At 43.4% G+C, this 13,930-nt stretch overlaps 1 protein-coding gene across 2 annotated transcripts in view; it reads left to right on the top strand.

Annotated features, from left to right (window-relative positions):
* The window catches only part of SNX16 (sorting nexin 16), a 74,344-nt gene that overhangs the window by 20,328 nt on the left and 40,086 nt on the right, over nucleotides 1-13,930 (top strand). For both annotated transcript variants that reach the window (XM_029591570.1, XM_029591571.1), the window contains exon 4: nucleotides 707-855. In XM_029591570.1, the coding sequence (XP_029447430.1) occupies nucleotides 707-855 (149 nt within the window). The remainder of the gene's footprint in view (nucleotides 1-706; nucleotides 856-13,930) is intronic.

Here is a 13,930-nt window from a genome sequence, read left to right as displayed (position 1 = left end):
ATGAGATTTCTATAATGTTCTCCCTAGCTTGATGGACTCTCTACCAGGGTTCTCTCTCTCTCTTTTCCATCAAGATCACAAAAGAAAGCCACTGTGCAGCCAAGGGAAAAGTTTGAATTTGTCCACTTATGTTTTATAATCAGCTGGCTCCAGAGAATGTCTGTATCGTGCCAGCCAGCTTGATGATATCTAAGCAGACTGATTGACCTTCTTTTGAGTGTTGTACCATTTTAACTCTATCTTTAACGTGACTCAAGACTTAAAATCAGTTTGTCCTGTTATTTGGAATCGCCTGCTTGCACTGGTATGTGTGTTTTGTGGATATGTATAAATGGATCTAGTAGGCAATGAATAGCTTAGTTTAGCCTTTGGCTTCTTCCTCTCTCTGCTTGCTTAAGTGTTGCAGATGGATCCAACTAACACCATAAACTCCAGAGTCGTGATACTGGACCCAGGGCAGGCTGGGAGAAGCAGCAGCAGCTGCTGTGAGCACTTGGGAGAAGATTTGTACACCAAGTGAAAAAGAGCTTTAAAAAAAACAAAAACATACCAAATTTGTAGCAGCAAGCAGAAGCAAGTGCCGTTATGTTTTGTAACCCTGGCCTGGTCCTTTATTCTGACAGATGTGCTTTAAATGGAAAGTACAAATATTTTAATATGCACTTGAAAGAAAATGAGCACATTTTTGTTTTTTGAACTCTTTCAGCTAAAGGAAATGTTTCCAGGCTTCCGACTGGCGCTTCCTCCAAAGCGCTGGTTTAAGGACAACTACAACTTGGACTTCCTGGAGGACAGGCAGCTGGGGCTTCAGGCCTTCCTGCAGAACCTGGTGGCTCATAAGGACATCGCTAACTGGTAGGTGACCCCAAGCATCGGCAGCAGACAGTGCCTGTGTGAAAAGAAGTTACACATCTGCAGCTAACCAGTCTTATGACATCCAGATGCTGTGGCCTTTTAATTGTGATAAAAATGTAATCGCTTTCATCTCATAGAACAGCTGCTTTAGGAATCATCCCACCCTCCTGTCACAGGCATTCTTTGACGATCTAAAAGAGAAGTAGGAATAGACTCCTCTTGTTTTAGACAGGGACAGGAATTGCTAATCAGTCAAGAAATTTCATTTTTATGTTGTATAGGAAGTTTGAGGAAAGAGTTTTTTTCTGAATGTGAATGTGACTTTCCTCAAACCCTTTTTTTTGCGGTAAATACTGTAAAGATGCCTTAGGTCCCAACCAGCGTCTGTATCCATTTTTCAACTTGTGTGCATAATTTGCTCTGTAACTGAGAGTTATGTGTGTAAGATGAAAGATTAGGCTTGTAATTTTGAGATTTAGACTCATAAGTTGAAAAAAAAAGGACACATATGGAAAGCAATAAGGACAAACACATATGCATACACACATTCTCTATTTCATTCACATACACCAACAGGATCTCTGTCAACAGCACCCACAAATTCAAGTTGTCTCTCAAACACACACACATAGCCCCCTTCTCTCACTCACAGCCTGTCTCTCACACAAAGAACCGCCCACAATTCATTCTTCTCTTATATATACACACACACACCGCACCCACGCACAAGCATGCACACAAAAACAGTCTCACTCTTGTTCACATACACAAACATAGCCTTCCCATGGTTCTCTTTCAGACACACACACACTTTTCTTAGAAATTAGCACTCAATGTAAAGAGCACCTCTGGATGTTTTGTATACTTCACGAAGAACACTTTTCCAATCTTGTTATTGACTATGACTTAAGAACATGCAAGGTAAGTATGTTTAAACAAGGCCTACTAATTTGTAGATTATTTACTGTAAACTAATCCTCTATTCACTTACCATATGAGACAAATCTGGGAAACTGAGTATTAATAACCATTTTTCTATCTTGTCTATAATGAGGCTAATATTCAGTAGGCCATTAAGTGGATAAGTTATCCAGCTAAAGTTAGCCAGTTAACTTGTCCAGTATATTCAGCAGGATAAACATCCCACTACGTAGAGCTGGGTAACTTTACCCTTACCGGCCATTGGTTGAATATGGCCAGTTAGACCTAATGTTATCTGGCCTCGTGTGACTGGATAACTAGCTACTTATGCGGATATCTTCAGAGAGATCCAGGTAAGTAGAACAGCTTTAAAAAAAAAAAAAAAAGCACCAAGTCACAGCGCTGCCCCCCCTATCACCACATGTCTCTACCCACCTCCACCGCTGACCCAAAAAATTGCCTCAATCTTCAAAACACAATGTGAAGTTAAAAAAGATAAGCACCACCAGCCTGGACCCCCCCCCCCCTTGCTAAAAAAAAGTTATCCCTTCTGCCCCCAAACATCCACGTGACGTGATGGGGGGGGGGGGGGGCATCAGGCCAGGATGCCCATGACTTGGTGCTTTTTTTTTTAAAGGTGTGCTACTTAGTACTTACCCGGATATCTCTGAAGATATCCAGGTAAGTAGCTAGTTATCCGGCCACATGAAGCCAGATAACTTGGCTGGATATATCCGATATTCAGCTAATTTAGCTGGATAATGGAACCCCTCCCCAGAAAACCCTTTTATATCAGGCTAAATTATAGCCAGATAACTGGCTGTAATTTACACAGTTTTCAGCTGTCCATCTAAATGGCTTTTGAATATCTACTCAGGTAATTATAAGGAGTATGTTTCCCTCTGAAATCAACAGCAATAATATACATAAATAGAGGTCTAATATATAATTTACATATATTCCCACAACAATGGTTCAGATAACTCTTACAATCACGTTTGTTATATTTACTACATGTTGGCGACTCCAAATATGGCGCTGCATTCCTGAGGTGACATCACAAGCCAATTTCCCACTATCACAATGGAATCTGTAAAAAGCACGTTAAAAAAAAGTCAGACTGATTTTTAAAGCAGGCATTATTTCCCAAATCAAATCCTTCTCAATGATGATGAACTTCATTTACTGTAGTATTCCTGCCAAGCCCTTTTAAGAAGGTACAGAATGACTGAGGTAGCTAAGGTGATTATAAACCTGCTGCTGTCAGACTGCCTCAGTAATGGGGCTGGTGTAATTTTCAGGCAGATTTTGTTTTTGTTGAAGAAAAATCAACATTTTTAAAACTTGGGGAGTGACAGAGTTTTCCTAACAGACCTGGAATGCCATGTGCTGTTTTGAGAAGGGTGGGTTTGCAGTGAATATTAGGTAATATTTTGCATGAAATTCTGTTTGGGCCCCATGACATAAAGGGAGACTGTCAAGGTTAGTAAAATGGGAAAGAGAAACTGTGGAAAGGGATTTTAGCACTCTAATTTTATTTTTGTGAGTTATTAGAGTGGTCTGTATTTTCAACTTTTAACTCTCCCAGCATCTCCTGGTGCCGTCTCTGTGCTGTTGCCTCTCACTACTCTTGCTGCTGCTCTGGCCCGTCCCTGCACCTCTCACTGCTCTGACGCTGCACATTTTTCTTGACGTTAGAGTCACTGACATGACTTCCAAGAAACATGTGTGGGATATAGTCACCGGAGAGACTGACCCAGTAGTACTATAATATTTATTATAAGCCTGGTATATAGACAGAGAAAAAAATTAGAACCTACGGTAAGTCAGCTCAACACAGAAATTTCTTAGATACCAAAATGAATAGGCGTTATTTCTCACCCAAGCCACTTTGGACAGAAACAGAGGAAACAGGATGCTGGTGTCGTCAGTAGTTGGTTGCTGTTGATGCCACTGCTGTTGCTGTACTGTGTGCTGTTTTCACAAACACATGGTTATAGACCTTTGTTTCACAGACTGTTCTGTGTCCTGGGCCAGAATTTTCTCTTATCTTTCCAATTAGCAGTAAAGATTCTTTGATCCATGCTTGGCTGAGCTGTTCCAGTAGCTGGTTATCTCTTGTAGGAAACAGGGGAGTTGTCTTTGCAAGCAAATATGGGAAATGATCTCTCTTGCTTGAGAACAAATTGTCCTTGAGTTAGTCATGCAACTTGTTAGCATGTTAGAGGAAATATCTTTATGATGGTGGTTGTTAGATCTACATGTTCCATGCCGAATGTCCTCGAATCTGCTGAGCATAATGTTTTTCTTCTGTGGGAACTGTTTTCATGATGTCCAAAAGTCTTTTCTACATGCTGGCATAAAGCAGATAGGTTAAGGACTGTTGGCCTATTAACTGATTAAACTTCACGGGCTAGGCCTTATGCTAATGCTCATGTCCACCTAATTTATGCTAATCCTAATAACGTGACAGGGCAGATCAAATTAGTAGAAGGGTGACATATGTAAAGAATGGCATAGAGTCATGAATGATAAAATTCCTGCAGAAAACAAAATGATCTGTAGAATCCTTATGAATAAAAATTCCATATTACAGACAGGTAAGGATATAGAAGTGGGTGTATACTACCACCCACATGACCAAGATGAAGACTGAAATGCTAGCAAAAATTAAAAAGGCAAATAAAATTTGCAACACAGTAATAATGGGAGATGTTAATTGCCCCAGTATTAATTGGGCCAGTGTCTCATCGGGACATACTAGAGAGGTTACATTTCTGGATGCCATAAATTGCTGCTTCATGGAGCAGCTGGTCCTAGAATGGATGAGAGGAGCAGCTACTTTAGATCTAGTCCTCAGTGGAACATGTGACTTGGTACATGAGATTAATGAGAGGGGGAAACTTATCAATTGCAGTCATAATGCAATCACATTTGACATAATCACTAAAAGAAGGATATTAAAAAACTAATGCAGTAATATATAACTTTAAAAAGGGAGAATGATGGAATAAGTTAGAAAAAAACTAAAAGGTACAGTTGCAAAAGCTAAAAGTTTACATTGTTTAAAAATACCACTTTGGAAACCCATATAAAATATTTTCTATTAAGCATTAAAAATGGTCGAAAGGAGACCAAACGCCTGTTAAAGCTAAAAGGACATCATTCAAAAAATGAAAAGCAGATCCATATAATAAAAATAGGCAAGAGCATAAACATTGGCAAGTTAGATATAAGACAGGCCAAGAGAGTTTGAGAAGAAGCTTGCTAAAGAAGCAAAAACTAATAATAAAACCTTCTTCAAATACATTATTCAGGAAACAGAGGATAGGATTAAATGCTTAGTTTTCCAAATGGCAAAAGATCATTAGTGGAGTACCACAGAGACCTGGCCTATTTAACATATTCATAAATGATCTGGAAAAGGGAACAACAAGCCCAGTTATCAAATTTGAAGATAACACAAAATTATTCATAAGAACATAAGAAATTGCCATGCTGGGTCAGACCAAGGATCCATCAAGCCCAGCATCCTGTTTCCAACAGAGGCCAAACCAGGCCACAAGAACCTGGCAATTACCCAAACACCAAGAAGATCCCATGCTACGGATGCAATTAATAGCAGTTAATGGACTTCTCCAAGAATTTATCCAAACCTTTTTTGAACCCAGCTACACTAATTGCACTAACCAAGTTGTTAAAACATCATTGGATTATAGGAAATTGCAGAAGGACCTTGGAGAATAAAATGGAAAATATCCTATTGCCTCTGAATTGATCGATGGTGTGACTGCGTCAAGTATTCCTGCAGTTCTGGTCACCCCCGTCTAAAAAAAAAATAGCAAAACTAGAAAAGGTGCAGAGGACGGCAACAAAACTGATAAAGGGGATGAAACATCTCTCCTATGATGAGAAGCTGCACAGGCTAAGACTCCATCTTGAAAAAGTAATGGTTAAGAGAGACATGATAGAAGTTTATAAAATCATGAGTGGGGTAAATAAAGGATAATTATTTACTCTTTCAAAAATACCAAAAAAAGGAGCACTCCATGAAACTAACAACCAGCACATTTAAAACAAATCGTAGAAAATACTTTCTTTACTCAGCATACAGTCAGCTGTTGTTAGAGAACGTGTTCAATGTTTAAAAGAGATTTGAACAAGTTTCTGGAGGAAAAATTCCATAAAACATTATTAGCTAGGTAGACTAAAGATAAATATTGCTATCCCAGGGAGCAAGTTACAGGAAATAGGTCCTACGTCATGGGATTTGCCAGGTAGTTGCGACTCAGACTGGCCACTGTCAGAGACAGGATGCTGAGTTTGGTGGACCTTAGTCTGAACCAGCCTGGCATTTCTTATCTATATAAATAAAAATGTTAAATAGTTTGTACGTCGTCGCTAATCTCGCCAACCGCTTAACCGAATGCTTTCAAATTTGCACACAACATTCACTTCCCATACGGGAATGATCTTATACACTTACATTACATATAGGTCACACCTGTGACAGGTAATACAAGTTTAAAAATTGCTTACACAAAACAGTGGCATCTGGTGGCTGTCAGCGCAAGCGCAACCTCTTACACCTTTCACACACACTCACACACCAAACCCCACCCCCACACAGGGCTATTGTCTTTCATTCACACTCCCTCATAACTCACAGAAATCCACACTGATCACAACACACATCCCCACCCACACGCCTGCCAATGTCACTTACTTCACCCACCCTCCCAAAACACACCAAAACACGAATTCCTGGCTGTTACATTGGGAAGCCACGCATTTCACACACCCTCCGATTTTAAATTAAAGTACCCTCTTCCACCCACCCACGCACTGCACTCCGATCACACACTACACCTGAAACAAGTCCGTGCTTCTCCGCCGGCACCACAGGAACGGTCTGGGACACATCGCATTCAGTAGGGCCGTCGGATGCCAGCAACCAAAATGGCGCCGGCGGACCTTGCCTTTACTATGCTATACGGAGACAACAATGACGTCGGTACACCATGTGACATAGTAAGGGCAAGAGCCCGTCGGCGCCATATCCTCAGCGGACATTTGCCCTTAGTAGGTCAGGAATCCTGACACACATCTTTCACCAGTGAAGTTTTGCGACATGGCAGCCGGCAGAACAAACCCTAGCACACACCCTCGTCACCGGCTGGCAGTTTACACAGGTAGCCGGGGAGGAGCACGGTGGGGGACCGTTCTTATTTTCCGCCGCGCGTTTTTCACAGGGGGGGGCCACTCATTCTCCACACCCTTACCCCCTGTTCATTGTAATTTCCTCCTTTACTTGAGTTACTTGTAAACCGGCGTGATGTGCCATACGAACGTCGGTATATTAAAAAATTGTTAAATAAATAAATAAATAAATCTCCCGAGAGGGGGGCTGTAGCATGGGTTACTCTTTCGCCGGGTTGGGGGAGGGGGGCAAGGAAGGTGCGCTTGCATATTTAAACTATTCATTTGGGGTACAAAAAAAAAAACATACAAACTGTAACCTTTACTGCTCTGTTCTGTTTTTTCAACTTAACCAGGCTCAGCCACAGCAACGCGTGAACCGATTGCTTTCAAATTTGGACACAAGCTTCACCTCACATACGGCAAGGTTCTTCTACACTTACGTTACATATATGTCACACCGGGGGCTGGTAAAAAAGTTTTAAAATTTGGTTCCACAAAACATCGACATCTGCTGGACGTAAGCGCAAGGTCTTACGACCTTGCACAAACGCTCACACCCCACTCACATGTGACCATTGTTTGCGATTCACACACCCTCCGACCAGACACAAATCCACCCTCCTCACACACCCCCGCACACATGCCAATTGTACTTACTTCACACACCCTCCTAAAACACACAAAAACCCACAAAATTCCAGCCTGCTACACCAGGAGGCCACTCACATGCCACATGTTTGCTATTCCCACACCCTATGAACTCACACAAAAACACCCTCCTCACACCCCCCACGCACATGACTTTTCTACTTACTGCCCACACCCTCAGAACGCACGCAAAAGGGCAGAATAGTTCGGGCTGCTCCAGCGGGGGGGGGGCAACACCGCTCGGTGACACATCGCATACACTACGGCCGTCGGCTGCCAGCAATCAAAATGGCGCTGACGGCTCTGTCCCTTACTAGGACACTCGGGAACGCCAATGGCGGCAGTAGCCCATGTGACATAGTAAGGGCGAGGGCCCTTCGACGCCATTTTCTGGACTGGCAACCGGCGCACCTTCGCCCTTACTAGCTGAACGAGACGACCGCTCCCATTGCTCCACCCCACTGACAGAGTAAGTTCTAACAGCCGTCGGAGACAGTTTCAGTGCTGGCTGCCAAGGGCCCGGCGCTAATACTTCCATGCCGGAACGAACGCCCGCTCCACCGACTACCATTTTTGACAGGTATCGGCAGGCCTGCAGGGGGGGGGCGTGGGAATGTTCTTGCGTCCATGTTCGGGGGGGGGGGGCAGGGGGCGGTTATCCCCATTCTCTTTTCTTTCTTTTCCACTTAACCTGGCTCTGCCACTGCAACGCGTGGCCGGGTACAGCTAGTGTTCTTATATAAAAAGTCATGGATAGAAGACAATATGCTATTGTGGATCGGTAACTGGTTAAATGACAAGAAACCACGGGTAGGACTACATGGTCAGTTTGCCAAATGAATAAAAGTCATTTGTGGAGTACCATGGGGATCCATATTCAGATCTGTGCTGATTAACATATTCATAAAAGTTAAAACAGCAGCAGATTGTGAGGAACTGTAGAAGCACCTAGGATTCTGAATGGCATAAGAAATTTAACATGGAAAAGTGCAAAGTGATGTGTTTAGAGAAAAATAATCCCAGCTATCTTCTACCCTGGTGCACAGTGCTGGGTTCTGTATTAAGAATCACCACTCAGGAAAAGGACTTTACATAGAAAAATGATGGCAGAAAAAGACCATATGGCCTATCTAGTCTGCCCAACCACACCAACTGCTAGTCCTGGGGGAATTCTGCACAGAAAATGGCAGAGGAGACCCTGGCATGCCGCGAACAGAGCACGCGCTGTTCGCAGGGAAGATGAAGGCCTTGGTGCGTTCTTTGCAGTGAAGTTGAAGGGCCCCTATGCACCGTTCACAGCGAAGATGAAGGCCCTGGTGTGCTGCGCTCGTGCCATTCATGGCAAACATGAAGGGTGCCGCTGGACATGCTCTGCGGCGAAGAGGAAGGCCCCAATGAGCGTGAATGTGTGTAGAGAGGTGTGTGTGTGTGTGTGAGAAAGGGAGGAGTCATGGAGGGGGTGTGAGAGTGGTAGGGGGTGTGAGTGTGTGAGAGAAAGATGGGAGGGGAGGGGGAATGATGTGAGAGAGAGAGAGGTGAGCAAGAGGGTGTGAGAGAACAGGGGGTGTGTGAGAGAGCAGGGAGGGTAAGCAGGAGTGTGTGACAGAAAGCAGGGGAGGGGTTGCTTGAGTGTGGGTGCCAGAGAGAGGGAGCCTATATGAGGAAATTGTGAAGGAATGTGTATATGTGTGAGAGATTGGGAACTAGTATGTATGAAAAAGGGATCGTGTGTATGTGAGAGTGCAAGCCTGTGTTAAGGGATTGTGTATATGTGAGAGAGAGCCTGTGTGAAGGGATGCGTAAGAGAGAGACATAGCCTGTGTGAGGATGTATGCATGAGAGGGATAGGGAACTTGTAATCAAGAAGGCAAAAAGTCAAGTGGAAGAAAGAATTGCCAAAGAGGTAACACGAGGTCATAAAACATTTTTCAGATACATCAGAGAAAGGAGGAAAGTCCAAAATGGTATAGTGAAATTGAAAGGTGGAAAAGATCAATGTGTGGAGAGAGACGAAGAAATGGCAGAAATATTAAACAAATTCTTCAGTTCAGTGTTCACTAAAGAGGACCCTGGAGAAGGACCGTCGCTAGTTATCAAGAAACCAGAGGGGAGTGGAGTAGATGTAACTCCATTTATAGTAGAGAATGTATGGGAAGAGCTGGGGAAACTGAAAGTGGAAAAAGCCATGGGGCCGGATGAGGTTCATCCCAGGATACTGAAAGAGCTCAGACATGTGCTGGCGGCTCCGCTGAGTGACCTGTTCAATAGATCCCTGGATACGGGAGTGGTGCCGAGAGATTGGAGAAGAGCAGTGGTGGTCCTGCTTCACAAGAGTGGGAGCAGAGAGGATGCTGGTAACCACAGACCGGTTAGCCTCACCTCGGTGGTGGGAAAAGTAATGGAGTCACTGCTGAAAGAAAGAATAGTGAACTATCTACAGTCGGGAGAATTGCTGGACCAGAGGCAGCATGGGTTCACCAGGCGAAGATCCTGTCAGACAAATCTGATCAACTTTTTTGACTGGGTGACTAGGGAATTGGATAGAGGAACAGCGCTCGATGTAATTTACTTGGATTTCAGCAAAGCTTTTGATACGGTCCCGCACAGGAGGCTGGTGAGTAAAATGAGAAGCTTAGGAGTGAGTGCTGAGGTGGTGGCCTGAATTGCAAACTGGTTGATGGACAGAAGACAATGTGTGATGGTAAATGGAACTTACTCTGAAGAGAGAGCGCTGTTAAGCGGAGTGCTGCAAGGATCGGTGTTGGGACCGGTCCTGTTCAATATCTATGTGAGCAACATAGCAGAAGAGATAGAAGGTAAGGTTTGTCTTTTTACAGATGACACTAAGATCTGCAACAGAGTGGACACGCCGGAAGGAGTGGCGAGAATGAAATGAGATTTAAAGAAGCAGGAAGAGTGGTCAAATATATGGCAGCTGAGATTCAATGCCAAGAAGTGCAGAGTCATGCATATGGGGTGCGGAAATCCAAAAGAACTATATTCAATGGGGGGTGAAGGGCTGATGTGCACGGAGCAGGAGAGAGACCTTGGGGTGATAGTGTCAAACGATCTGAAGTCGGGGAAACAATGTGACAAGGCGATAGCTAAAGCCAGAAGAATGCTGGGCTACATAGAGAGAGGAATGTCGAGTAAAAAAGGGAAGTGATTATCCCCTTGTACAGGGCCTTGGTGAGGCCTCATCTGGAGTTCTGTGCTCAGTTCTGGAGATCATATCTCCGAAGGGACAGAGATAGGATGGAGGCGGTCCAGAGAAGGGCGACCAAAAAGGTGGATGGTCTTCATCGAATGACTTATGAGGACAGATTGAAGAATCTAAATATGTACACCTGGAGGAAAGGAGGAGCAGAGGTGATCTGATACAGACTTTCAGATACTTGAAAGGTTTTAACGATCCAAAGACAACAACAAACCTTTTCTGTTGGAAAAATATCAGCAGAACCAGGGGTCACGATTTGAAGCTCCAAGGAGGAAGACTCAGAACCAATGTCAGAAAGTATTTCTTCACGGAAAGGGTGGTGGATGCCTGGAACGCCCTTCCGGAGGAAGTGGTGAAGACTAAAACTGTGAAAGACTTCAAAGGGGCGTGGGATAAACACTGTGGATCCATAAAGTCTAGAGGATGTGAAGGAAGAGAGGGAGGCTTGCGGGAAAGACTGCTACTACCTGGAGATAATACCCTTATTCAATAGACTTTCATATGGTAAATGCGATTCCGACAGTGCTCTATCCTTCAATGGCAAGAGGAAATGTGAAAAAAAGGATTTGCATCCACAAAAAATGTGGGGAGTAGCTTGCTTATTACAGCGGTTATTACCCCAAACCAAACAAGCCTGATGCTTCACTTTCAGTGCATATCCAGTGTTTCTCTCTGCTTCAACAGCAGGGGGAATGAAGAAAAGATAATTTTTATATTCCGACAACAACCAACAAGGACTGAATTCCACAGTCTGGGTAAACAAATAAGCATGGGTGTAGCTTGCTTGCTACGGCGGTTGCTACCCGAATCAATTAAGCCTGATACTTCACTTTCAATACATATCCTGAGAAGCTCTCTGCTTCAACGGCAGGGGGAAATGAAGAAAAGTGGATTTATATTCATATATCAACCAACAAGGACTGAATTGCACAGACTGGGTAAACAAATAAGCGTGGAAGTAGCTTGCTTATTGCGGCGGTTACTACCCCTAACCAATTAAGCTAGATACTTCACTTAGAAGCGGTCAAGCACTGCTCTCTACATTAATGGCGGGAGTGGAAGGGAAATAGAACCAAAAGGTTACATTAATGGCGGGGATGGAAGGGAAATAGAACCAAAAGGTTACTAAAGACCAAGAGTAACAGATAAGTATGAGAGAGAAAGAAAAAAAGTGTGGAAGCTTGCTGGGCAGACTGGATGGGCCATTTGGTCTTCTTCTGCCGTCATTTCTATGTTTCTATGTGTGGCTGTGTATGCAAGAGAGAAGGACCCTGTATGAGGGGATGTGTGTGAGAGAGAGAGAGTGAGGGAGCCTGTATGAGGGTGTGGGTATGTGCACTAGAGAGGGAGCATGTGTGTGTGAAAGGGAGGGGCAGAGGGAGCCTGTGTGAGTGGCAATACTGAGATTGGGGTCAAACTCTGGGACTGGCGATAGAGTGGAAGGGGTTGAGCCTAGAGCTGGAGGGTAGAGATATTGGCAGGTGAGGAGTTGGGACCTAAGAGGGCAAAGTGGCCAGGGGAGTAGGGAGAGCGAGTGGAAAGGACACTCTTACAGTCAATTTCTAGGGAAATTCTGCGCAAAATATTTAAAATTCTGCATCTTTAAGTAATAACTTTTTTCTTTATTGATTTAAAATGTAATTACTTAAAGACTGTCATGTAAATTTGTGTTTTTTTGACCAATATAAACTTTGCAGAATTTTAAGTTTTTGTGCGCAAAATTACCCCAGGAGTAAACTGCTCAAACTTTACAATCCCTCTCTCTCTCCCTCAGAGGTGCCCTGTGCTTGTCCCATGTTTTCTTGAATTCAGATACTGTCCTTGTCTCCACCACCACTGGGAGGCTGTTCCATGCATCTACCACTCTTTTTTTATAAAGAAATATTTCCTTAGATTACTCCTGAGTCTACCCCCTTTTGCCTTCATTGCATGACCTCTCATTCTAGAGCCTCCTTTCCATTGAAAGAGACTCACCTCCTGTGCATTGACACCTGGGAGGTATTTAAATGTCTCTATCATATCTCTCGTAGTCTGTCTTTCCTCTAGGGTATACATGCTTTAAGCCTGACACTTTAAAATGAAGACTATTGACCATTTAACAACCAATCCTTTTGAAGATGCAGGCTCCAAAATATTATACAGTATTCCAAATTATATCTCACCAGGGATTTGTACAGAGACAATATCACCTTCTTTTGTCTACTGACCATGCCTCTTCCTATGCACCCAAGCATCTTTCTGGCTTTTGCCATCGCTTTATTCACCTGTTTGGCCACCTTAAGATCATCAGATATGGTTACCCCCAGATTCAACTCTTGTTTCGTGCTTAGAAGAATTTCCCTTGGGTTTTTGCAGCCCAAATGCATGACTCCCTATTTTTTAGCATTACATCTAAACTGCCAGACTAGATCATTCTTCAAGCTTGGTTAGATCATCCTCATGGTTTCCACACATTCCTGGGTGTCTATTCTATTTCAGGTTTTGTTATTATCCAGAAAAAAAGACACCCCTTTCCTGATAGTCCCTCCACAATATCGCTTACAAAAGTGTTGAAAAGAACCAGTCTAAGAACCGATCCCTGTGGCACACCACAAATAATGCCCCTCTCCTCGCACTGAACTCCATTCATCACTACCCTTTGTCGTCTTCCATGCAACCAGTTGATAACCCAGTCACTTACTTTAAGGCCCATAACAAGGGCTCTCAGTTTATTTATGTCACCCATGTGGAATCGTATCAAAGACCTTTCTGAAATCAGGGAAAGTAATTTTAAAACGAGCGTGTGGGTGCCCATACACATGCATGTGGTGCTCTAGCACACATACGCTAGAATCTTAAATCATGCGTGCAAGTACACGCATATGATTTAAAATATGTCTACCGTGTGTATGTGTGCTCCTAATTTTAAGTGGTTACTCAAATGTAGTTCGTGAATCTTCCTTAGGACTTTATCGGCTTTAACACACACAGGTAAGCAGATTTTAAAACATACTCACTGAAGGCCATTCCAGGTTTTACCAGTTTGCCCAGTCCATCTCAAGGTCATCCAGATCTCTCTGGTTCTTCAGCCTGCACTCCTCCGAATAT

Source organism: Rhinatrema bivittatum, chromosome 2, assembly GCF_901001135.1.
Source record: "Rhinatrema bivittatum chromosome 2, aRhiBiv1.1, whole genome shotgun sequence".
Lineage (NCBI taxonomy): Eukaryota > Metazoa > Chordata > Amphibia > Gymnophiona > Rhinatrematidae > Rhinatrema > Rhinatrema bivittatum.
Note: the sequence above shows the minus strand (reverse complement) of the source record. Positions and strands in the feature narration are given on the sequence as shown.